General features: G+C 54.4%; 1 protein-coding gene across 4 annotated transcripts in view; it reads right to left on the minus strand.

Annotated features, from left to right (window-relative positions):
- Window positions 1-1,493: 1,493 nt before the first annotated feature.
- The window catches only part of ALPL (alkaline phosphatase, biomineralization associated), a 69,718-nt gene continuing 44,965 nt past the window's right edge, over window positions 1,494-26,246 (minus strand). For 3 of the 4 annotated variants that reach the window (XM_023219731.1, XM_023219730.1, XM_023219729.1), the window contains exons 3-12: window positions 19,900-20,019; window positions 19,423-19,538; window positions 17,328-17,502; window positions 16,416-16,591; window positions 11,760-11,903; window positions 9,671-9,740; window positions 6,187-6,321; window positions 4,067-4,258; window positions 3,215-3,334; window positions 1,494-2,512 (exon numbers count right to left, since the gene is read on the minus strand). In XM_023219731.1, coding sequence (XP_023075499.1) covers window positions 2,247-2,512; window positions 3,215-3,334; window positions 4,067-4,258; window positions 6,187-6,321; window positions 9,671-9,740; window positions 11,760-11,903; window positions 16,416-16,591; window positions 17,328-17,502; window positions 19,423-19,538; window positions 19,900-20,019 — 1,514 coding nt within the window. In that variant the 3' untranslated portion in view covers window positions 1,494-2,246. Of the gene's footprint in view, window positions 2,513-3,214; window positions 3,335-4,066; window positions 4,259-6,186; window positions 6,322-9,670; window positions 9,741-11,759; window positions 11,904-16,415; window positions 16,592-17,327; window positions 17,503-19,422; window positions 19,539-19,899; window positions 20,020-26,246 lie in introns of those variants that run through there. The other variant, XM_023219732.1, reaches the window with a different exon arrangement.

Genomic DNA, 26,246 nt, shown 5'->3' on the forward strand with positions numbered 1-26,246 from the left:
GCATTTTCAATCCTGAAGAAGTCCACTTCTGACATATGGTTTCTCATCTTCCTGAGTTTATATTTAACTGGTGTATGTCATGCGTTTATATTTAACTGGTGTATGGGCAATCACCTCACTTTCCGAACCCTCAGGGTCCTCACCTATACATGTGGATGATGGGGGCCTATTTCCTAATGAGGATTAAATGCAATGAATCCACATAGAGCGTCAGACACAGACCCGGCATGTTGTAAATGATCAGTGTTAATCGCCATGATTGTCATCCTTATTAAAGGAATTTTCATTTCAATGAAGCAAGAGGAGCAAACTTGGACAAGTCTGTATCCCCACAAGGTCAGCTGCAGTCCTGAGTCTAGTACCGAGGTGTGTGAATATCAGAAATGGAAAGATCACAGTTGCTAAGCTAGGCTGACGCTCTGTGAGGGCAAGGAGCCCTCTGTCTGTTCAGCCTTCTGTCATGTTCACCACTAAATTATTATTATTATTATTATTTTTCTGAGACTGAGTTTCACTCTTGTTGCCCAGGCTGGAGTACAATGGCAGGATCTCGGCTCACGCAACCTCCGCCTCCTGGGTTCAAGCGATTCTCCCGCCTCAGCCTCCCAAGTAGCTGGGATTACAGTCGTGTGCCACCGCACCCTCCTAATTTTGTATTTTTAGTAGAGATGGGGTTTCTCCATGTTGCCCAGGCTGGTCTTGAACTACCGACCTCAGATGATTCACCTGCCTCAGCCTCCCAAAGTGCTGGGATTACAGGTGTGAGCCACCGCGCCCGACCAACAATTCTTAAGACCTAATACCATGCCTAGCATGTAGTCAGTATTGATGAATGAATGAAATGGGCCAAGGTATGTAGTGCTGTTTGTGGGTGTCATGCAGCCGGGCTGCCACTGGGCCCCTGAAGTCCTCCTTGCTGTGGGTTTCTGGGCACACAGACACTCCTCTTTAATCTTTTTTTTTTGAGACAGAGTCTCATTCCATCACCCAGGCTGGAGTGCAGTGGCGCTGTCTCGGCTCACTATAACCTCTGCCTCTCGGGTTCAAGCGATTCTCCTGCCTCAGCCTCTGGAGTAGCTGGGACTACAGGCAAGCACGCCACCACGCCCAGCTAATTTCTGTATCTTTTTTTGTAGAGACAGGGTTTCACCACATTGGCCAGGATGGTCTCGAACTGCTGACCTCAAATGATCCGCCTGCCTCCGCCTCCCAAAGTGCTGGGATTACAGGTGTGAGCCCCCGCGCCCGGCCGGCCTCCTCTTTAATCCTCACAGCAACCCAGAAGTGGATTGTCTCCCATTTCACAGACAAGAAAACTAAGACACAAAGCAATGTGTCCAAAGTGGCACAGGTAGGGAGCATGAAACCCTCAGGACAGCAGAAGGCCTTTCCACCCTGTCCAACCCACCTGTACCCTGGGCCCTGAGGCCATTTCTTCCCAGAGAAATAAGCTTCTTTCAGTCTTTTTCTCACCGACCACAAAGACTCAGCTCTGTCCTCAGAAATATTTGGAAAGTTTTATTTAAATGTTTTGTGTTCCCTTTTAACCACCACCAAAAAGAGAAAAAAAATTTTTTTTGCTGTTCCAAACAGGAGAATCGCTTCAGAGAGGAGCTGGCATGTGTGTTCAGAGCCAGGAGTGTGAGCCCTGCCAGGTGGCTCTTGCTGGCCTGGGCCACGCTGGATAGGATGGCCACCCAGGCACCGGCTTCCTGGGACCCCGGTGACCTTGGAGTGAGTGAGCGAGGCCTTGTCCTGAGGAGAAAGACCTCATCTCCGCTGAAGGAGGGCTGGGCCTGAGGACAGGGACATGAGCATGGTAGGGCCTGGGGGGGTTCTAGAGGGAAGGAGATGAGGGTGGGAGGGTCAGATCCGGAATGTTCCATGGAGGCTTCAGGGCCTCTGGGTCTGGAGAAATATGTGTGCTAGAAAAATAAGAGGCTTTGAGAATTTCTGCAGTCTGTGCTCTCTGCTTGCCCAAGAGAAATCTACCCTGTTGGCCAAAGGGCAGCGGGGAGGGCGCAAGGCTGGAGGCCAGAAGTGGGTTTGGCCCTCGGGGAAGATTCCAGAGGGGAGCGAGGTGGGCGGCAGACTTTGGTTTCCTGGGTCCCCTTTCTCGCAGTTGCAGAGGCTGAGGAGGCCCCCACCTCCCTGCCCCTTGAGGGGTGGGCTGCCAGGTGGTGGGCAGCACTGGGGAGTGGGAAGTTGGCATGTCACGGGCTCGTAGGTGCCCGGGCCCTGGGCCCTCAGAACAGGATGCTCAGGGGGAAGAGGGCCAGTGGGAGCAGCAGGGGGCCTGCAGCAAGGCTGCCTGCCGAGCTGGCGTGGGCACAGTGGTCGAGGTTGGCCCCGATGCAGGCTGCGTAAGCCATCACGTGGGGGATGTAGTTCTGCTCATGGACGCCGTGCAGCAGGTGTGCCATGGGGCCCTTGGAGAAGACGGCCACATCCTCCCCGCCGTGGGTCTCGTGGCGCAGGGGCACAGCAGACTGCGCCTGGTAGTTGTTGTGAGCTGTGGGCCAGGAGAAACGCCTGCTGAGAGCCTGCCAGGGGCCTGGCGCTGCGCACACAGCTTTTCCAGGCTGGCTTGAATGCTCCCATTTCATAGAAGAGGAAAAGGAGGCTCAATGTGGGAAAGTCATTTTGCCTAAGGCCACAGGATTTGAATCTGAGCCTGTTCTGACATAGGAGTCTGCATTCTCAACCCCCAACAGAGAAAGTTAACCTCAATTTGGGCTGCTTGGATTAGCAGGGAGAGTTGAGAGGGAGACTCTTACCATTGCTGCATCTTTAGACCCCCTGGAACCCACTGGGAGTATCAAGAACTAATGAAGAATATGGGATGGGATGAACTAACTGCAAAGTCTTGTATAGTGGAATATTAAAGAGCCAAGAAAAATGAGTATAAAATATTGAGCACCTACTTCTGCCAGGCACTATGCTAAGTTCATCAGACCCATTTGGTCCTTCAGACAACCTTCGAAGGTAGAAGAACCCTTTTAGAGAGGAAACGGAAGCAGAGAAAGGTGAAGTCACATGCCCAAAGTCTCAGAGCTGCTAGACTGTAGAAGGCAATTCAAACTGAGGTTGTTCTGACTCAAGTCCCAGTCATTCTGAGACCCCTGATCTTGACCACAAGCTGACACCCTATTCCCAAGCTCCTCCCCGAGGGGTGCCCTGTCCCCTCCCAGCCCTGGGTCCTGAAGGGTCTCACCATAGTCCACCATGGAGACATTCTCTCGTTCACCGCCCACCACCTTGTAGCCAGGCCCATTGCCATACAGGATGGCAGTGAAGGGCTTCTTGTCTGTGTCACTCAGCATGGGGGCCAGACCTGCACAGGGAGGGGGTGTTCAGGGGTCATGTTGGGGTACCAGGAGTACAGTCCCCAGCCCCCAGATTGGCCTCCTTGGTGGCTTGGTAACCCCTGGGATCTTCTCTGAAGGGCCCCACAATGCCTCCATGAAGCTACCTTATTACTCCCAACTAACCATTCCCCAGTTCCCATTGTACTCATGTCCCTCCCATTCATCTGTCCATCATCCATCCATCCATCCATCCATCCATCCATCCATCCATCATCCATCCATCCATCATCCCATCCATCCATCCATCATCCAGCCATTCATCCATCATCCATCCATCCATCATCCAGCCATCCATCCATCCATCCATCATCCATCCATCAACCCATCCTTCCATCTATCCATCCATCCATCATCCATCCATCAATCCATCCATCCATCCATCCATCCATCCATCCATCCATCCATCCATCCTCCAGCCAGCCAGCCATCCTCTCTCCCATTCATCTATCCACGTTCTCGCCCAGCCATGTTCAATGTGGCCATCCATCCACCCACCTGCCTGTCCACCCAATCACCACTCAACTCACTCCCCCGCCTCACCCGGTATTTTCTCACCATCCCAGTCACTCTCCCTCCCCACCCAGTTGTCATCGAGTCCCTACCATGCTCTGGGCTTGCTGGCTCTCCCACCCACTCCTGCTCCCAAGTGGGTAGACAGGAGACCCCAGGAGTGTCCACCCCAAAGAAGGCCCACCTACCAAAGATAGAGTTGCCACGGGGGGTGTATCCACCAAAGGTGAAGACGTGGGAATGGTCCGCGGTGACCACGGTCAGAGTGTCTTCCAAGGAGGTCATGCTGCCTGCCTGCCCGATGGCCCGGTCCATCTCTACCGCCTCGTGCAGGGCCTGCTTGGCTTTGCCTTCATGGTGCCCGTGGTCGATCCTGCCTCCTTGGGACACCAAGGCAAAGGCCTCGGGTAAGAGAGGAGGGGAGGAAGATCTGCTCCCCGGCCCCACGACACTGCTGCTGGATTAACCTTTGTTAGCTAGGGAAGGACAGGAAGCTTCGCTGGACACCACTCTGTGCTAGCACCACCGCCTAGGCATTTCAAGCAGTCATTCCACCTGATGGAGCCCAGAGAGGGACAGCCCCGGGGCCAAAGGCACATGCATGGGGGCCTGCAAAGCCCAGATGTGTAATCAGATCCACCAGGCGGGAAGCTATGCTCCTCCCACTGCCCCTCCCAGCACTGTCTCTAGCTGCTTGAAGGAGGCACTGAAGCCTTTGGGAGGTAGTGAAGGGGGCATGCTGGAATCCCTACAACATGCCAGGCATAACACACCCATGTCTCTTTTCCCCTGGACAGCAGTGCTGGGAAAGAGGAATACGATCAGTCCTGTTTACAGATGGAGCAACTGAGGCCTAGCGTGGGGAGGCCCACGATGGGATTTGCCGCGATGTGAATTCAGGTGTGACTCGTCCTAATCCCGTTTTTCATCTCTACCTCAAATCATCCCCTCTAAAAAGAAAGCACGGAGCTCCCAGAGGTGGCGAAAGTCCCCAGTGCCTGGGCAGTGCCTGTGGCAGGTTCTACAAAGCTCTGTCCCCGCTGCCTCCGCCCCCACCTCCCATCCCCGGATGAGTGCAGGGGCCTGGCTGGAGGCTTGGCCCAGCAGCTGAGGGCTCTGTGACCTTAAAGGAACACCTCCCTCCCTAACAGGAGGGCGCTGTCTGGTGGATGCTCCCAGCTTGGAGGGTCCTGGGCGCCAGGCAGCCCTCTGATCCCACCAGCCTGAGCCTCATGGTGGGCCGGCCGGCTGGCAGGGCGGGTCCTCCCTTTGTTGTGGCTCTGGGAGCAGCTGGCCTGGCCGGCCCATTCTGGCCTTGCTCACAAAGGAAACCGCTCCCCGGGGAGCCCGTGCTCGCCACCGCTGGTTTCTGGCTGGCTCCTCGGCGTCAGAGGCCTGTTCGGGGCCAGGCCAAGACCGCTGTGCTTGAGTGGGAACCCCGGGGTTTGGCAAGAAAGCAGCCAAGCTGGGCTGGCAGACACTCGCCTCTGGAAGGCGGAGGGGCTGAGCGTGTGTGTATGCGTGGGGAGCATATGTGCAAACATATTCGTGTGTGCATGTGCGTGTGTGTATACATACCGATGTCAGCAGGGCAACATGTGGAACCGCGGTGGACAAGGGCTGTTAGCGCTGGAAGGTTTCTGGAATCTTTATCACTTCCTCACACTTCCTATTGTTCCTGCCTTAACTATTGTGTAGCCATAAGGCTAATAATAGAAACACACGGTTTATTCTTTACTGGGTCCTGTTCCAAGTACTTTATGTCTCTGAACACAATGGAGGTGAATCACTTTCCAGGAGACAGATGCTATTTTTGGCTTCACTTAACAGAAGCGCACAGGTAGAGGTCACACCGCCAGCAGATGGCAGCGCCAGGCCAAGAATTCAGGTCTGTCCATAAGGCCCCTGGACAGCGCTCGAGGAGCCTGGGAATGTCAGCGCACAGCGTGGGAAAGCCGGAGCCTACGGATTTGCCTTTCGGGGCAGTAAGGTTGAGGGGCTGCTTGCCCCTCCAGGGCCAGGTCTCCAAGAAAGACTACCAAAGGGGAGGAGAAATCTGCCTCCTCTCCCAGGAAGCCTTCCTGGACTGGTGAACCTGACTTGCATCTCTATGCCCAAAAGAGAGCAGCTTGCTGGGCTGGGAGCGTCCACAGAGCCACCCGTCTCCTTCCACAACCCATTTTCCTAAAGGGACCTCTCCCTTCACCCCCAAACCCAGTCAGTTTCCCTTAAGGGCTGGACTTCTCCATCCCCTGACACCAGGGCCGTGTTTCCAGCAGCCCCCTCTCAGCAGACCTGGGGCTCCTACCTTCCACCAGCAAAAAGAAGCCTTTGGGGTTTTTCCTCAGGATCTGGATGGCCACCACCACCATCTCGGAGAGTGACGGGTCCGTCACGTTGTTCCTGTTCAGCTCGTACTGCATGTCCCCCGGCTCGAAGAGACCTGAGGAGGACACCAGGAGGATGTGGATGCTGAGAGGCTGTGACCCTGCTAGGAGGACCCCAAGGAACTTGGGCTGTCTCAGGGGACGCAGGCTCCCCACAGCCAACTTGGGGATAGAGTATGGTGGCTGGGAGGATCCTTATCTGGGTGATTTTTGTGGGCCCAGAATTAGGCCCCCAATTCCTTTTTTTTTTTTCTTTTTTCTTTTTCTTTTTTTTTTTTTGGAGACAGAGTCTCACTCTGTTGTCCAGGCTGGAGTGCAGTGGTGCGATATCGGCTCAGGCTCACTGCAACCTCCACCTCCCAGGTTCAAGTGATTCCCCTGCCTTAGCCTCCCGAGTAGCTGGGATTACAGACATGCATCACCACACCGGCTAATTTTTTTTTGCATTTTAAGTAGAGACAGGGTTTTACCATGTTGGCCAGGCTGGTCTCAAACCTGATCTCAGGTCATCCACCCTCCTCGGCCTCCCAAAGTGTTGGGATTACAGGAGTGAGCCTCCGTGCCCAGCCCCAATTCCTTTCATCTTCACTCCCACCACTATGGCGTGGCGGGATCGCCATGCACATTTTACAGAGGAGGAGCACTGAGGCCCAGAGGTGTTCCATAACTTGCTATTGTCAGCTGAGAAGTGGCAGATCTGGGGTTCAAATCCATCAGTCAGTCTGTCTCCAGCCTGCAGGGCTCAGCACGCAGGACTGTGGCCCCAAGGCAGTGGGCCACAGCCTGGACTCGATGGGGCTGCTAGGGTGTGTGTGCATTTACATGTTGGGTTTGAAGGGCATGGTGGCCTGTGCAGCAAAACAGCAGAAGGTTTGGAATCATTGTCCCCCCTGCTCACTGGGCTCTGTTTTCTCACTTGTGACATAAGGAGAATGATCCGTTCCTTGCCCATGGCACAAAATTCCATGTGTCCTATGCTGGTGCTTCTGATTCTGGTGTTCTTCCAGAACATCCTGTCCTCTGTGAACGGGTACACAGCCGAACAATAGCTCCAATGCATACAGCGTTTACTTTGTGCCACATGCTGTTAGCGCTTTGGAGCAGGCAAAAGCTAGCCTCCAAGATGGTGTCCAATAATCCCTGCCCCCTGGAATTCACACGCTTGTGTGGTCTCCTCCCACACTAGCCTTTGTATGCAATAGAATGCCACTGAAACGACATTTCAGTGAAATGAAATGACATTTGTGTGATCTCCAAGGTTGGGGCATAAAATGTTGTAGCTTCTGTTTCTATACTCTTGGATCTCTGTGGGAAGCCAGCCACCATGTGATGAGGACACTCAAGCTGCTCTGTAGAGAGCAATGTGCCAAGGAACTGAGGCCTCCTGCTAATAGCCAAGACCAACTCGCCAGCCATGGGAGTGAACCATCCAGGAAGGGCCAGCCCCAGTCAAGCCTTCAGATGACTGCAACCTCATGGGAGACCCAGCTAAGCTGTCCCCAGATTCCTGACCCAAAGAAATTGAGTGAGGCAATAAATGTCTACTCTTGTTTTAAACTGTTAAGTTTTGTTTTGTGACAGGATCTCACTCTGTTGCCCAAACTGGAGTGCAGTAGCATGATCATAGCTCACTGCAGGCTCGAACTCTTGGGCTCAAGCAAGCCTCCCACCTCAGCTTCCTGAACCACCACACCTGGTTTCTTCTTTTCTCTTTCTTTCTTTTTTTCTTTCCTTTCTTTCTCTCTCTCTTTTTCTTTCTTTCCTTCCTTCCCTCCTTCCTTCTTTCCTCTTTCTTTCTTTCCTCTCTTTCTCTCTCTCTCTCTTTCTTTCTTTTAGATAGGGTCTTGCTCTGTCACCCAGGCTGGGGTGCCGTAGTGCAGTGGCATAATCACAACTCACTGCAGCCTCAACCTCCTGGGCTCAGGTGGATCCTCCTACCTCAGCCTCCTGAGTAGCTGGGACTAAAAGTGTGCGCCACCACATCTAGCCAGTTTTAAAAAATTTTTTTGTAGAGTTGAGGTCTTGCTATGTTGCCCAGGCTGCTCTCAAACTCCTGGGCTCAAGTGATCAACCTGCCTTGGCCTCCCAAACTGCTAGGATTATAGGTGTGAACCATTGCACCTGGCCTAAGTTTTTGTTTGTTTTTTGTTTTGAGACGGAGTCTCGCTCTGTCACCCAGGCTGGAGCGCAGTGGTGCGATCTCGGCTCACTGCAAGCTCCACGTCCCAGGTTCACACCATTCTCTTGCCTCAGCCTCCTGAGTAGCTGGGACTACAGGCACCTGCCACCACGCCAGGCTAATTTTTTGTATTTTTAGGAGAGACCGGGTTTCACCATGTTAGCTAGGATGGTCTCAATCTCCTGACCTCGTGATCTGCCCACCTCGGCCTGCACCTGGCCTAAGTTTTGAGATAATTTGTTACACAGCAACGGATAACTTATACAACACAAGTTCATGTCATGCTCATGACAACCCGGGGGTTGTCTCCAGCCCCGTCACTATCTTCATTTTATGGGAGAGTCATTATCCCTACTTTATAGAAGAGGAAACTGAGGCAGAGAGAGGAGAAATCACTTGCCCAAGGTCACACAGCTTAGAGGTGGTAGAGCTGGATTTGAACCCAGCACTCTGGCTCTAAGATCCATGAGCAAAACCAGCATGATACACGGGTGCACGCACAGCCCGTGTGGTACTGGGTGTGTGCCGTGTGAGCCAGGCAAGCAAGAGGCTGTGTGTATGTGTCTGGAGGACCCACCAGGCGCACAGCTCTGAGCCCATAACCTCTAATGACACCCAGGACGTGGAGCTGTGTTCCTTGGGAAATGTCTGCAGGAGATTTTGCAACCACTTGCTTGGCACTACAGGCAGCTGGAAAAGAAGACCCAGATAGCTGCATGGTGGTGCTCAGGGCCTCATCCCACCAGACCTGAAGCTGCCCCTGTGCCCTCACCACCTGCTCCCCACTGCCTGGGGAGGAGGGCAGTCATCAGGATGGGCAGAGATAACTTGGCTGGCATCTGCCCTGTCCATGCACACAGTAGAGCTGACTCCAGGTCCCAGGCTCCATAGCCCAGGAGCCGTTAAGTCCCAGTTCCCAGCCAGGGCTCAAATTTGCCTGGGCTGTACCCCTGTCGGCTGTGCCACATGCCGTGTGCCACTCCCCTCTCTGAGCTTCAGTTTCTTCTTGTGCCCAATGGGGCTAATCCCCCTGCACAGCCAGCAGATTTCAGGCCTAATTCCAGGAATCAGAATCCCCTTCCTTGCTTCTCCCAGGTCCTGGAGCCCAAGGGTAGAGGCCCCTAAGTGAGTGTCAGGCTGGGGCCTTGTCCCCAGGTGCTGGCCACACACAGCCCCGGCCACCAGGCTCTGAGCCATGCATCCTCCACTCCACTCCCTCCACTTACCCAATAGGTAGTCCACATTGTGGGGGTCAAGGGTCAGGAGTTCCGTGCGGTTCCAGATGAAGTGGGAGTGCTAGGAGGAAGGGCTGCGTCAGCACATGCCGGGAGCTAGGGAGAGTCGGAAGGACTGACCCCAGCAGCTATCAGAGTCTGAGGCCTTTACTTATTTCCTTCCTTCACTTAAAAATCCCTCCCTGAGGATCCACCATCCCTGACCTCAAGAAATGATGAATCAATAGCACATTATAATGTATAACGCAAGGGGATGCGAATTCTGATAGAGCCCAGGGAGGCCGTGAGCCCAGACACAGGACCAGGGAGGGCTTCCTGGTGGAGGTGATGTTCTAATGGGGCCCTTGAGGACAAGTGGGAATTTAACAGCCTGGGGTCAGGAAGGCTATCCCAGGAGGGAGGGATCACAGGGCAAAGAAGAGCCAGGCACAGGTCTCTAGAGGCCTTGAGGGCTGACAGGCCTGGGCTGTGTTTTCTGGAGGCCGTGGAGTGCCAGGGAGGAAGCAAAGCCCTAGTTCTGCTTTGGGGGCCCCATCTAGGACGGGAGATAAAGGTGGGGCTGTTTCCCCAGGGAATAAGCTCCATGGAAAGAGGCCAGCCAGGCCAGGCCTGGAGAGGGCACCACGTTGGCCTGGACCAAGGGTCCCAGCACTGCCAAGGATCTGCTGTGTGCCCTTAGAAGACCCCCTGCCTTCTCTTGGCAATGACAGTGGGATCAGTGGCTTTTCAAGCCTCAGGGGCTGTTGTGGGGAGGAGGGCAGAGAGGCTCAGAAAGTGGGGCTTTGCCACCCCCAGCCCCTGCTTCCTGGAGGTGACTCTCCTGGGCCTTCTCCCTCCAAGGTTGTTCCTGTTACTCTCTCTTTACAGATAAGGGCAATGAGGCACACAGACCATGTAGCCACTGAATGGTAAAGGTGAAACTGATTCTGGAACCCACTCTTAAGGCATGATTTTCTAGGGATGTGGGGCCTACAGGGGACCTGACTGATACCCAATGTGGCCAGGCTTGGGGCCATGGTGTAGATGCTCTCTCCCCATCTTAGAGGCTTAGACCAAGCTCCAGGGTAAGCTGGGCAAGGAGGTTGAAACTCTGGCCCCATGTGCCATGTAGAGAAACTGAGGCTGGTGTCTCTCTGGCTTGAGCTGGGAGGGGGCTCTGGCCCAGCCTGAGCTGACTCCGAAGGGATAGAAAGGGTTCAAAGCCGCTCAGTCCCACACCCCCACTGACCCCACGGGGCCCTTCCCTAGTCCCTACCCCCACCTCGTTCTTGGCTCAGCCTCATTCCACGAAGCCTCCCCAGGGGCCAGTCTTGGAACTCGCAGAAACCCAACCCCAGAGTGACATCAAAGTGGCTGCCAGGCTACTCCCCACTGTCTTCAGCCCTGACCACAGTCATTTCCAGACCCCAGCTGCCCCAGGCCCGCAGGCCAGCAGCTCAGATTTAAAGGGCCAGAGGCCGCTCCAAGGAGCCAGAGCTTGGGGTCCTTCTGGAGGTGCCTCCAGCCTCCCTTCCCCAATCCATTCCGTCCCCCAGCCAAGGGGGACTCACTGTGGAGGGCTTCCCTGCTCCCTCTGTGGCTTGCACACTGGGGCCAACCATGTCCTCCCCTGATCCATACAGTGCTGCCTCTTCCCTCCGCCCTCCTACTTGCCTAGGGCTTCTTGGCCCCTCCTTGTGGTCTGTCCCCCCCAGAGTGCCTACAGAGCCAGGCATCCCCCATGCAGGCACGCAGCGTTCCATGTTTCCTTGGCCATCTGGCTCAGCCTCTGTGTCTCATGCATGCCCCACCAGGGACCTACATACAATAGGTGCTCAGGGTGACTAAATCTCCACGCAGGTTATTCCCTGGCCCAGCCTCCTCCTCACCATCCACCTCTCTCTCGTGTCCCCTCCAAGGGAAGGAAATGATCAGTCACCGACTATTTACCGCTTGTATATCTCTTAGTCCATGCGAGCCCCTGGAGGGAAGAATTCTGATGCCCTTTCTATAGAGAACAACAGAGCTTCAGAGTGGGGGTCACGCAGCCTCTCACCATCACAGGCCACCTCGGCAGCCACATGGCCCCAACACAGGCTACCTTGTGTCTCGGTTTGAAGCTCTTCCAGATGTTAACGAGGTCCAGGCCGTCCAGCCTCGTGCCCCTGGCTTTCTCGTCAATCTCATACTCCACATCAGTTTTATTCTTGGGGTACATGTATTTCCGGCCACCCCCCATGATCACCTAAAAGAGACAGGAGCCATCACTTCTGCAGGGTTCCAAGACGCCCAGAAGCCCCAGTGACCTCGGCTTGGAACCTGGACTCCTGGAGTCCCTGGGGACAGTGTGGACACTTTCCCAGCCTGGTGAGCCAGGTCTCAGTCCTCTCTGGGCCTTACTTGTCCACTGTGGGGAGATGAAACCATGAGTCTATCGGGACTGTGGTTTGGCGCTTCTAGGGATATTGGAGGAACTGATAACTTACCTTACTTGGCTTCCTGCAATCCACATAACTCCCACTTGAATAAGAATCAGACCATCAGACTTGGTATGAAGTTGAGTCAGAATGTATCTTAACTGTGTGTCAGGCACTAAACACTTAAGATACATTCTGACTCAACTTCATCCCGAGGCTGCAACAAACCCTGGTCACCCGTTTTCCAACTAAAAAAATGGGCACAGAAATGGGTTTTTTTCCCCTGAAGGCCACACTGCCAGGAAGTGGCAGATTCAGGATTCAAACCCAGGGCTTTTCCAGCGATGGCACTAGGGCCCTGCTGTATTCATGTGGCAGAGGGCAGGGACTCCCGGAGCCTACTCTCCCACGGTGACAGGCTGAATGCGTGCAGGGAGAGGCTCCAGCCAGGGAGGTCTCTGGGGCAGCCCACAGCTGGGAGCCAGCCCACCGCAGCCTGGGCAAACAGCGGGGCCGAGCCTCATGGCTGTGTAGTCACCACCAGGCTAATTTTACCCACCGGCTGGTGTGTGCGGGCAGACGAACGCGGGACTGTTTGTTTTCCTTGGGAGTCCATGTTTGAAGTCCTGACTATTTTTAAAATAGGGCCAAGAGCATAACAGCAGCCGCCTGCGGTGACCACCACACTAGTGTTCTCTTGTCACCACGGGCGCCAGCCCGGGCCACTGCCCCTGGCTGACACCTTGGGAGTGCAGAGCCTGGCTGACACTGGGCCCAGATCCACCATTCCAGGCCTGCATCTCATAGGTCCCCTGCTCTATCCTTCACTCTGTCTCCCACCTTAGAACCTAGGTTTTGCAGAATGCATAGGGGGCCAGGAGCACAGACTGGCAGGAGAGGTGGGAAAGGTGCCCCAGGACCAGCCTGGATCCAGGCCATGGTCATGGCCATGAGCTTTGAAGTCAGATTTAGGTTTGAACCCTGACTCTATCACCTACTGATCAAGGGCCTGCCACCTAAACTCTCTGACCCCAGTTTTCCTATCCATAAAATGCGACTGGCTGGGCACGGTGGCTCATGCCTGTAATCCCAGCACTTTGGGAGGCTGAGGCGGGAGGATCACTTGAAGGCAGGAGTTTGAGACCAGCCTGGACAACATGGCAAGACTCTGTCTATACAAATAAAATTTGTTTCAAAAATTAGCCGGGCGTGGTGGTACAGACTTGTGCTCCCAGCTAGTCAAGGGACTGAGCCAGGAGGAGCACTTGAGCCCAGGAGGCTGAGACTGAAGTGAGCCGTGATCATGCCACTGCACTCCAGTCTGGGCAACAGAGCGAGACCCTGTCTCAAAAATAAAATAAAATAGACTGGGCGTGATGGCTCACGCCTGTAATCCCAGCACTTTGGCAGGCCAAAACGGGTGGATCACCTGAGGTCCAGAGTTTGAGATCAGCCTGGCCAACATGGCGAAACCCCGTCTCTAGTAAAAATACAAAAAAAAATGGCCGGGTGTGGTGATGTGCGCCTATAATCCCAGCTACTCAGGAGGCTGAGGCAGGAGAATCGCTTGAACCCAGCAGGTGGAGGTTGCAGTGAGCCAAGATCGCACCACTGCACTCCAGCCTTAGAAACAGAGTGAGACTCCATCTCAAAAGAGAAATAATGATAAATAAAATACAACTAACATCTATCCACAGAACCATCATAGGAAGAAAGGCAGTCACCCAGGGAAGTCCCCAGCACCCAGCGGGTGGCTGCCACTGGAAGGCATTTCTACTGCCAGTGGGGAGACAAGTGGTTCAGAGAGGCAGAGTCCTTGCTCCCCGCTGTAGCCAGGAGCTCAGGGAGCAGGGCGGGCTGGGAGGGGAAGGAGAAGGGGACCCCAGGTCATGAGTCCCTTGCCCCACCCCCCCAAACTGTTCCCACAGAACCTGACCTCTTGGCATCTTCAGAGTGGAAAACGAAGCCCCCAGTCTTCCTGCAGGGAGCCTCATCGTTTCCAGCCCGGCAGCGACTTCACACGGGCTCATTAAACTTCCAAATAACAGACTTGCTGTTTGGCTTTGGGGTTTGGGTTTGTGTCTTTCTTTCTTTCTTTCTTTCTTTTTAAGCAACAGTATTTATTTTCAGGGTGGACACCAGGATTTTTGTTTCATGTACAGTCTGGGGACTGGGAGGCTTTTGGGGGGGTGTTGGTGATGGAGATGCAGGTGGGGCTGGGAGAGAAAGGAAGAGGAGGAAAGCAAGGGGTCCTCACACAGGTCCTCCCTTCTCATTCACTCCCTGGCTTGTGCCCCTGACGTGGCCCCTGTGGCCCGCCTGCTCATCTCCCACCCCCTCACCTGAAATATCTTCCCTCCCCTCCAATTTCCTTCAAGTTTCTGTCCCCTGCTCAGGCTGTCCCTGACAAACCCCTCTGAGGAGCAGTCCCCATGTAATTATACCCTGTGCCTGTACAACAAATGTTCTCACATCCATGACCTCATCACGGCCTCCCACAGCCCTGGGAGCATGCAAGTGTGGCTCTCTGTTCCTGCTGCACAGGTGGGGAAACCGAGGCACAGGAAGGGGAAGGGACTCACCCCAGGCCATGTGTCGGGTGAAGGCAAGCCAGGATGGGTGGCTTGGCCTCAGATGTCTGCTCACTGAAAGGGGCCAACAGCACTGTGTGTCCTGAAAGGGGCTACTTAATCTACCATGCTGGGAAAAGGGCAGACATGGGTCTCTACTATGGAGCGGCCAAGTGGCCCCCAGAAATTTGTGGGGGCAGTGTATGGAGGGCTGAAGACAAGTGAGTTTGTCTGGTGGTGGAGAAAGAGGTGAGGCATAGCTGGGTCAGGGGGCTTTCTCTGCCCCTCACCGAATCCCCATTCCAGGCTCAAGGGGCAGAAGTCCCCAGATCACCTCAGCAGTCCCCCACGGTAGGCAATAAAAGCCTGAAAGGAACGAGCCGGGCATTCTTACTTAAGAACAGAGAGTAGGCTGGGCGCGGTGGCTCACGCCTGTAATCCCAGCACTTCGGGAGGCTGAGGCGGGCGGATCACAAGGTCAAGAGATCGAGACCATCCTGGCTAACACGGTGAAACCCCATCTCTACTAAAAATACAAAAAATTAGCTGGGCGTGGTGGCGGGCGCCTGTAGTCCCAGCTACTCTGGAGGCTGAGGCAGGAGAACGGCGTGAAACTGGGAGGCAGAGCTTGCAGCGAGCCGAGATCGCGCCACTGCGCTCCAGCCTGGTCGACAAAGGGAGACTCTGTCTCAAAAAAAAAAAAGGAAAAGAACAGAAAGCAAGCACCACATGGATGACTTCTGCCTCATGAGTCAGCTCAGTTTGCTGAAGTGTGTTTCAGGGCAAGGACGTGTGGCTCCTGCATAAGTGCCACCACCTTCTGGGCACTCACTAGGCCTCAGGTCTTTTTTTTTTTTTTTTTGAGACGGAGTCTCGCTCTGTCGCCGGGGCTGGAGTGCAGTGGCCGGATCTCAGCTCATTGCAAGCTCCGCCTCCCGGGTTCACGCCATTCTCCTGCCTCAGCCTCCCGTGTAGCTGGGACTACAGGCGCCCGCCACCTCACCTGGCTAGTTTTTTGTATTTTTTTTTAGTAGAGACGGGGTTTCACCATGTTAGCCAGGATAGTCTCGATCCCCTGACCTCGTGATCCGCCCGTCTCGGCCTCCCAAAGTGCTGGGATTACAGGCTTGAGCCACCGCGCCCGGCCGGCCTCAGGTCTTGTGCTGAGCTCCACAGGGATTATCTTAATCAGTTCTTGGCATAAGCTTATGAGGCAGGCACAGTTCACAAAGGAGTTGTGAAAGGGAAGTCTCAGAGAGGTTAAGTAACTGACCCAAGGTCACACAGCTAGCAAAACTCAGGGCGAGGTCTGGAACTCGAATTTTAAACACGAGAGCTGGCACTAACCAACCACTGTACACACCAGCTCTTCGCCGGGCATGCTGGTGGTTGAGTGTACAGATATGTGCCCATCTGTGCCCATGTGAATGCGCAGGGCAGGCAGACGCCAGTTGGCCACCACCACCTCCCTGTGTAGTGGGGGGCAGAGGTGGGCACAGCACCAGGTTCCAATTTATGGAATCATCCCTGGGTGCCTGGTTCTTGGGGTGTGGTGGCGGTCACATGAGGGTTCACCCCGCAGCCCCACCGCAGAGAAATCCCACAGTGCCTGCCTGCCCAACCACAAATCCCCTAATGGGCTGGGAGCCTCCCAGGTGTGTGGGGAGCCAGGCCAGGCTGCTTTTTCCGGGCCAGCCTGGGCCTGAGGCCTCCTGCCCACCAGAGGCCCCGCCTTGCCCTGTCCTTGCCTGGCTGCCCCCAAGCACTCACGTCAATGTCCCTGATGTTATGCACGAGCTGGTAGGCGATGTCCTTGCAGCCCTGGCTCAAGGCCTCAGGGGGCATCTCGTTGTCTGAGTACCAGTCCCGGTCAGCTGAGTGGGCATAGGCGGCGCTGGGGGTGGCGTGGTTCACTCTCGTGGTGGTCACGATGCCCACAGATTTCCCTGGGGTGCAGGAGGGGCAGGTTCGGCTTTATCCACAGAGCGGGGTGTCCCAGCTGCCTCCTCCCTCCCCCTCCCAAGACAGGCCCCCATTCAGTTCCGAGGATTGCCTGGTCTCAGTCTCCGCACCCATAGCAGTAGGTGTCTGGCAGTGGCTTCTAAGTAACACTGCCTCTGGGACCCTCTCCCCTCACCCCGAAGGCCCTTGAGATGTGAGCGCCCGGGCTGGAGTCCTCCCCTTCATCAAGGCGCCCACAGGACCCCTGAGGGATCTCAAGTGGACTATGGCTCTGTCACCTGCGTGTTGGCCTTGTCACCTGTGTTTTGGCCTTGGCCCCTGACTAAAGCTCCTGAGGCCTGAGGGCACGGGCTGGGCCTCCCAATTCTGAAGAGGGAAGGGGCGTGGCCATGGACTGCACCCCACAGGCTAGCCCTGGGCCGACTTCTCCCTCCTCACACCAAACCTACGAGGGTTTTATGTTCCCACCCATTTTATAGTCAAATGAAGAATCAACTCAGGGAAATGAACTGGGAGCAGAACCCACCACTGGGTGAAGCCTGAACCCCCAGCCTCCCCTGTCATGGAAGGAATCCCATGGATATTACAGACTCCCAGACATCATAGCTGGGAGCCCTGCACACAAGCCTTCTCTAGCCCCTTCCCACGACAGAGTCGGAAAGACTGAGGCCGGGACAGGCCATGGAGCTGACCCGGCTCCCCGCTGCTCCCCGCACTCACCAGCGTCCTTGGCCCAGCGCAGGATGGAGGTGACCTCGTTCCCCTGGGTGGTGTTGCACCGGGAACGCTCGGTGGCTGCGCTTACCCCCACGGTGCCCTCGTTGGCCTTCACCCCACACAGGTAGGCGGTGGCGGTGCCAGCGCTGTCAGGGACCTGGGCATTGGTGTTGTACGTCTGTAGGTGGTAGAGGAGAGTCAGGAGATGGCCAGGACTTCGCCCCTACAGCCACCCACCCCTCCTCCACTCACACCATGGGGTCTGGGGCGTGAGGAACCAGAGAGGACCCCATAGCCTTGACCAGGCCCACTGCCCACTGAAGCCCCCAAGAGCCACAGGTCTACCTGTCTGTCTGCTTCCTGCCGTCATTCCCTGCACCCTGGCAGCACTGGAGCAGGACCCCAGCTCTCCAAAGTACAGAGAAGTGTCCGGCAGAGGAGTGGGGCTCAGGTAGGGTCAGCAGAGGCCTCTCTCTGGGCCTGGGGCTGCAGGAGCCAGCGAGGGGTTGGGGAGCAGGGGAATCCTGGAGAAGGGAGAGGGAGGGACCTTCTTGAAGGAGTGGGGGTCCTAGGGATAGGGTAGTGAAAGTGAGGGGGAGGGGGACTGGGGAAGGGAAGGGTGGGGCCAAGACCAGCTCTGATTTCTCTGCCACCTGCCCTGTGGCCACCATCACAGGGTTGCCCTACATCCAGATGTTTAGCAGAGACCCCGAAACTATTTGCCTGTCTCCCTTCCCCACCAGCCTGAGAGCACCTTGAAGGCACAGAAGGCACCACAGTCCCCGCTACTCCCCCAGAAGTGAGCCTGGGGCCTGACCCAGGGTCTGGAGGTTATTACATAATGCCACTATCACCACCACCAATAACAATAGCTACCCGGCAGTGCATACTGCCTTGAACAACCTAGGTCAGTACAGGCATACCTCATTTTAGTGTACTCCACAGACACTGTGTTTGCTACAAATTGAAGATCTGTGGCAACCCTGCGTCAAGCAAGTCCATCAACATTATTTTTTCCAACAACATGGCTCACTTCATTAGTGTTTTTTAGCAATAGCATATTTTTAAATTAAGGTATATATGGTTTTTTTAGACATAATGCTGTCCTACACTTGAAGGACTACTGTAGGGTGCAAACATAACTTTTATATGCACTGGGAAACCAGAAAATGTGTGACTTGCTTCATTACAATATTTGCTTTATTACAGTAGTCTGGAACCAAACCCACAGTATAGCTGAGGTATGCCTGTAGCTTAATCAACTTCACGAACCACCTCAGAAAAGAATGAATGACCTAGAACTTCATGCAAAAGCGTATACAGGCCGGGCACGGTGGCTCATGCCTGTAATCCTAGCACTTTGGGAGGCCCAGGTGCGCGGATCACCTGGGGTCAGGAGTTCGAGACCAGCATTGCCAACAGGTTGAAACCCCGTCTCGACTAAAAATACAAAAATTAGCTGGGCATGGTGGTGCGTGCCTATAATCCCAGCTACTCGGGAGGCTGAGGCAGAAGAATCACTTGAACTCAGGAGGCGGAGGTTGCAGTGAGCTGAGGTCATGCTACTGTACTCCAGCCTGGAAGACAGAGTAAGACTCTGTCTCAATAAAAAAAAAAAGAAAAAAAAAGAAAAAAGCATACATAGGCCAGGTATGGTGGCTCATGCCTGTAATCCCAAGACTGGGAGGCCAAGGCTGGAGGATCGCTTGAGCCCAAGAATTAGAGATCCCTATCTCTACAAAAAAATTAAAACATTATCCAGGTGTGGTGGTGCACACCTGTAGTCCCAGCTACTCAGGAGGCTGACGTGGGAGGATGGCTTGAGCCCAGGAGTTGAAGACTGCAGTGAACTATGACTGCACCACTGCTGCAGCCTGGGCGACAGAGCAAGACCCTCTCTCTAAACACACACACACACACACACACACGCAGGCACAGTGATGCTATGGTGTCAGAAGTCAGGAGGGTGGCTGCTGCAGGTGGGGAGTGAGCTTGGGCAGGGAGGGAGGTCAGGGGACCTCTGGCTGCTGTCATGTTCGGATGCTCGACCTGGATACTGGTTATACAGACCTGAACTGGGCTTGGGGATGGGGCTCACCTTGGAGAGGGCCACGAAGGGGAACTTGTCCATCTCCAGCCTGGTCTCCTCCCCAGGGTTGTGGTGGAGCTGACCCTTGAGGATGCGGGTGGCCGTCACTGTGGAGACGCCCATCCCTGCGATGGGGAGTGGGGGCCTCAGTCTCTCGTGCTCCTGCCTCTCCAGTCAGCCTACTTGGGTACCCAGAAGTTCTCTAGTTTGGTACCAAGGCAGGCTCGGGCAGTTGGCACTGGGCATGGCTCTGTAAATGTCAGTGAGTAGCCCCCCTCTCCCTTACCTCCCAGATCCTCAGGGGGCTAGCTGGCAGAGCAGGCCTCTTGAATCCACAGTCTGGCCCCTCATCCTTTTAAACACCCTTCCTCCAGAGCCCTGGCCCCTTCAACACAGCCCCCTTCAACTCAGCCTGGCTCCCTGGGCTCCTAGCTAGGTGTCCTGTCTCCCCACCCTACCCGGCCCCCACAGGCCCCCGGGCCTCACCATCTCCCAGGAACATGATGACATTCTTAGCCACGTTGGTGTTGAGCTTCTGAAGCTCCAGGGCATATTTCAGTGTCTCTTGCGCTTGGTCTCGCCAGTACTTGGGGTCTTTCTCTTTCTCTAAACAGAGAGAAAGACAGTTACTTGGCAGGGTGAGGACAGCCTCCCATCTCCAGACATACAGATCCCCCCACTTCTGACTGCTCAGGCTGGAATGCCTGAACTTGGAGGAGGTGCAATAGCTGTCCACCCAGACAACACACCTGTGGTTTATCAATGTGTGCCATCCAGATCCTCCAGAAAAGCCCGTGGACCCTGGGGTCTTCTGCTCACATCTCAGAATGAAGAAACCAAGGCTCAGAGACAACGAGCGACTTGCCCAAGGCCACACAGCACAGACAGACACTGGCAGGGCTGGGCTTGGCTCCAAAGCCCATGCTCATTCCTTCTACCCAGTAGGGAGAGGAGCTGCTAAGGCAGCAAATGAATTGTGCTAGCACAATTAAGAGAGTAATGTTTAACCTATTCAATAAACTCCTTCCAGCAGCAGGGGTCCCCTGATGTAGCCAGCCATCAATTATAAACTCTGCTTAGCTTATTCATTAAAGTAGGCTCAGCAGGAACCTGACTTGGTGGCAGAGTTAATAGCAGTGCTGGAAAGCGAAGCTTGCCTTTTGCTTAGTGTGTCAAATTCAAAAGAGCCAGGTGATCTCACTCTTGTTAGTTCTAGATTTGTTATCAAGGATGACATTCTGCATCTCTCATCACCCGCCTCCACCCCTCTTGGCTGATAATGACTTCTGGATAGGGCTTTATGGTTTTGAGATAAAATGAGAACTAAGAACACTTTTTTCTCTCTCCCTCTTTCTCACGTGTGTGTGTCCAGCAACGAATCCACAGCTTTAGTGCCAGACAGACCTCAACTAAAACCCCAGCTGCCGGGCATGGTGACTCACGCCTGTAATCCCAGCACTTTGGAAGGCCAAGGCAGGCGGATCGCCTGAGCTCAGGAGTTCAAGACCAGCTTGGGCAACATGGTGAAACCCATCTCTACCGAAATACGAAAAATTAGCCAGATGTGGCAGTGTGCACCTGTAGTCCCAGCTACACAGGAGGCTGAGGCAGGAGAATTGCTTGAACCCGGGAGGCGGAGGTTGCAGTGAGCCGAGATCATACCACTGCACTCCGGCCTGGGCGAGAGAGAGAGACTCCGTCTCCAAAACAAACAAAAAAACCCCCAGCTGCTCCAAGTACTAGCTGTGTCACCTCCCTGAGCCTCAGTCTCTTCCCCTGTCAAATGACATTGCTGGCACCATCCCCTCAGGGTCACTCTAAGGACTGGGCTGGATAAGGCAAGTGACACACCTGACCCACAGGAGAGGCTCAAAAATTGCCTCCCACCCCCATTATCCCATCTCCAGGGCTGGACCAGGATCCTGGCTATGAGAGCTGGAGTCCCTCCCAGAGTCTGCGGGGCCCCCTCTCTGTCCCGGGGCCCTGTCAGATCTACTCGGAAGGCTAGAGAGGAGGCTCCCTAGTGGCTTCCTCTTTTGAGGCCTCCCACTGCACAGAACGGGAGGCAAGGTCAGGAGGAGTGGGAGGGTCTTGTCCAAGACCGTGTAGCATGTTTGTGGGCTGGGGACACAATTCTCATCTTTTGGCCCAGCTCCGACATGTGCCTGGCTCTTGGGGTGGGGTGGGTGAAGAACAGCCCTCCTTCCTCACACACGCACCGGCTCTGGGCGAGATGCCAGGGCCCCCCCCCACAGCTTCTCTTATTCCTCCCAACTGCCTTGGTGGGTGGGCACCAGTGTCTCCTCCACATTAGGAAATGGAGAGCCTGAGATCAGGGCCCCAGTGGGAGAAGTGGAAACTCACGCATTGCCGTGGCTCTGCCCCAGCCTATGGACAGTACAGGTGAGAAGAGGGCAGGAGGCTGCAATGCACCTCTAGCGTTGGACCCAAGCACACCCCACACCCCTCCCCAAGAGGCCTCTCCTTACGTCGCCACCACCCCAATCCCTTAGCCCACTGCCCTCACCCTGACAGCCCCAGGTCCACCCTCTCTCTTCTGGAAGTGACTGCTGAGGGCATCAATTTCAGACATCCCCAAGCAGTCCCCACTGGGAATCGGGAGCACCTTGGCCCTTCTGCCCGACAGGGTGCCTTTGGACAAGAGTTTCCGCCCCAGGAAATGGGAGACCCTTAGCTATCCATGAGTAGGATGACATGAGATAAAGTCTGGGCAAGGCTGGGGCCAAGAGTTTTGCTCGGAGGTCCCCCAGGCCCAGGCTGGTTCCAACCTCCCTCCTGCCTTCCTCAAAATACACCATGGTGCTGTTGGTCATGGAGCCTCTTTGACCAGTTGGCTGCCATTGGGTGGTGAAGACCTTTCACCCACCCTGACCGCCGACAACCTGTCCCTGCCTTAACAGTTTGGAGTCCTGGGGCTGGGCTGACATCAGCCTGCCCTGCACCTGTTGCTCTTGTTCAGCCCAGGCTCTGCCACCAGGTCCCCTGCTCGGTCGAGGGCTTGTTCTCTCTAGACTGGAGTCCCATGTGGGCAGAGTCCTTGTCTTTTTCACCAGAGCCACCCAGGGCCTGTCCCTGAGAAGGGTTTGGAGTCTGGTTTAAGCAACGATGGCTCTGGACAACTGGATTCCAAGAGGCCATTGTTTCTGGAGACTACTAAATGATATGTGCAAATGCTCACGATAGAATGCTGGGGAAAGGGCACTGATCAGTACATACTGTATGATTCCATTTCTATGAAGCTCAAAACAGGCAAAGCGAGTCTCTGGTGGCCAGTGAAAGCCTGGGCATCTCCTCTGGTTTTGGGAGAGGGTTGGCACAGGGAAGCCCACAGATGCCCCATGACCAGAAATGTTCTGTCTTGATCTGGGTGGTGGTGACATGGGTAAAAATATATGTCAGAAATTTTTCATGCTATGTATTTAAGATCAGTGCCTTTTTCTGTAAGTTATACCTAACTGAAGAAAAAAAAGAAGGCTGGAATTGTGGCTCATGCCTGTAATCCCACCACTTTTGGAGGCCATGGTGGGAGGATTGTTTGAGGCTAGGAGTTTGAGGCTACAGTAAGGCATGATTGTGCCACTGCATTCCAGCCTGGCGACAGCAGATACAAAAAGTTGAATTGCTGAACGTTTAAAGATTTTTCTTTTTTCTTTTTTTTTTTGAGACAGAGTCTCGCTCTGTCGGCCAGTCTGGAGCGCAGTGGCGCAACCTCGGCTCACTGCAAGCTCCGCCTCCCGGGTTCACGCCATTCTCCTGCCTCAGCCTCCCGAGTAGCTGGGACTACAGGCACCCACCACCATGCCCCGCTAATTTTTTGTATTTTTTTTTTAAATAGAGACAGGGTTTCACAGTGTTAGCCAGGATGGTCTCGATCTCCTGACCTCGTGATCCGCCCACCTTGGCCTCCCAAAGTGCTGGGATTACAGGCGTGAGCCACCGCGCCCAGCCGTGAAGAGTTTTCATGTTGTCACTTTTTCACCTTTTCCCTTTTCATCCATTAGTTCATCTTTCACCCAGGTGGGCTGTAAGTGCTGAGAAGGCAGGGACCCTGTGCCAGAGTGACCTTGGTCCCCCAGGGATGCAACTGGCACCACGGGGTCTCAGAGGCAGCAATGGCCTGAGAGCCCATTGGCTCAGGCTCGGTGCCCCAATGCACCCGTCTCCTCATCTGCTGAAATATAGCCGTCCTAAGAGAAGAGACCAACACTCACTGAGCCCACTCCTTGCCGGACACTGTGACTATCCCATGTGTTCCCATGATGGCCCTAAGCGGGAGGAACTCTTATCCCCACTGGAGAGATGGAAACACTGGGGTGCAGGGAAGGCAAGTGGGGACTTCTAGCCACATAATGGACTGAGCCGAGGAAGGCTCTCCTGCAGCTCCAGATACAGAAATGCTGGGGAAAAAAAAATAGCACACAGCTTGAAAAAGGAAGAAAAGCGGGGAGGAAAATCCTCAGGAGGCAGCATTGATGAAGGAATCTAAAACCAGAGGGGCCCACAGGAGCTGATGCAGAGAGGAACGCCCGGGACGGCAGGCCAGGTACAGGTTCAGGCTGAAGCTGGTTTCTTTTCTTTTTTGAGACGGAGTCTTGCTCTGTTGCCCAGGCTGAAGTGCAGTGGTGCAATCTCGGCTCACTGCAACCTCTGCCTCCTGGGTTCAAGTGATTCTCCTGCCTCAGCCTCCCAAGTGGCTGGGGTTACAGGAGTGTGCCACCATGCCCGGCTAATTTTTGTATTTTTAGTAGAGATGGGTTTTTGCCATGTTGGATAGGCTGGTCTCAAACTCCTGACTTCAAGTGATCCACCTACCTCAGCCTCCCAAAGTGCTGGGATTACAGGCGTGAACCACCTGGGCAGAAACTGGTTTCTTTTTTTTTTTTTTTTTTTGAGACGGAGTCTTGCTCTGTCACCCAGGCTGGAGTGCAGTGGCACAATCTCGGCTCACTACAAGCTCCGCCTCCCGGGTTTACGCCATTCTCCTGCCTCAGCCTCCCGAGTAGCTGGGACTACAGGCGCCCGCCATCTCGCCCGGCTAGTTTTTTGTATTTTTAGTAGAGACGGGGTTTCACCATGTAGACCAGGATGGTTTCGATCTCCTGACCTTGTGATCCACCTGTCTCGGCCTCCCAAAGTGCTGGGATTACAGGCTTGAGCCACCGCGCCTGGCCAGAAGCTGGTTTCTTTTCAAGAGACAGAGTCTCACTCTGTCACCCAGGCTGGAGTAATTTGATTATAGCTCACCGTAATCTTGAAATCCTGGGCTCAAGTGATCTTCCCACCTCAGCCTCCCAAGTAGCTAGGACTACAAGCATGCAGCACTGTGCCCGGCTGTTTGTTTGTTTGTTTGCTTTTAGAGATGGAGGTCTCACTATGTTGCCCAGGCTGTCCTCAAACTCCTGGACTCAAGCGATCCTCCCACCTCCGCCTCCCAAAGCCCTGGGATTACAGGTGTGAGCCACCACACCAGGCCTGCCGAAGCTGTTTTAAGGTACACATTTTGCCTTGGAGCTATGGAAGGGACAGAGAAAGACAGTCATTCGTAAGAAATGTGAATTCAAGTCCAAATCTGAGCCAGGTCTAAGTGGGGATCTGAATTTATAGTGTAAGAATTGCAAACCAAGAAATTAACATAGCTGGGCGCGGTGGCTCACGCCTGTAATCCCAGGGCTTTGGGATTGAACCCCTCATGTCCTGAAAACACCATGCCACGCTGTGGAAACACTTCCACGTGAGTCTCCAATAGAAAAACAAAAAACTCCTGTTGAAGATGAGTTCACTAGTGAGAACTACAAATGACAAGAAAATGTGCGATCCCATGAGGGAGAATGAGCAGACAAAACCGACAGGAGACACAGCGGACCAAGACTCGGAAGAGTCCGTAGGATTCATTATATTTCAAATTATCAAAGATAAAAGAGCGAATAGAAACCCCAAACAAAGAATAGTATAATATAAAAGGGAAAAGGCTGGGCACAGTGGCTCACACCTGTAATCCCAGCACTTTGGGAGGCCAAGGTGGGCAGATCACTTGAGGTCAGGAGTTCAAGATCAGCCTGGCCAACATGATGAAACCCCATCTCTAATAAAAATACAAAAATTATCCAGGTGTTGTGGCGCACGTCTGTAATCCCAGCTACTCGGGAGGCTGAGGCAGGAGGATCACTTGAACCTGGGGGGCGAAGGCTGCAGTGAGCCGAGATCACGTCACTGCACTCCGTCCTGGGTGACAGAGTGTGAGACTCTGTCTCTGCCTCAGAAAGAAAGTATCAGGCCTCTGAGCCCAAGCTAAGCCATCATATCCCCTGTGACCTGCACGCATACATCCAGATGGCCTGAAGTAACTGAAGAATCACAAAAGAAGTGAAATTTAAATGGCCTGTTCCTGCCTTAACGGATGACATTCCACCACAAAAGAAGTGAAAATGGCCGGGCTTCGCCTTAACTGATGACATTACCTTGTGAAATTCCTTCTCCTGGCTCATCCTGGCTCAAAAAGCTCCCCCACTGAGCACCTTGTGACCCCCCACTCCTGCCCGCCAGAGAACAACCTCCATGACTGTAATTTTCCTTTACCTACCCAAATTCTATAAAACAGCCCCACCCCTATCTTCCTTAGCTGACTTTCTTTTCGGACTCAGCCTGCCTGCACCCAGGTGAAATAAACAGCCTTGTTGCTCATACAAAGCCTGTTTGGTGGTCTCTTCACCAGGGACACAAGAGAGAGAAAGAGAGAGAGGAAGGGAGGGAGGGAGGAAGGGAGGAAGGAAGGAAGGAAGGAAGGAAGGAAGGAAGGAAGGAAGGAAGGAAGG

Source organism: Piliocolobus tephrosceles, chromosome 1 (genome assembly GCF_002776525.5).
Source record: "Piliocolobus tephrosceles isolate RC106 chromosome 1, ASM277652v3, whole genome shotgun sequence".
NCBI lineage: Eukaryota > Metazoa > Chordata > Mammalia > Primates > Cercopithecidae > Piliocolobus > Piliocolobus tephrosceles.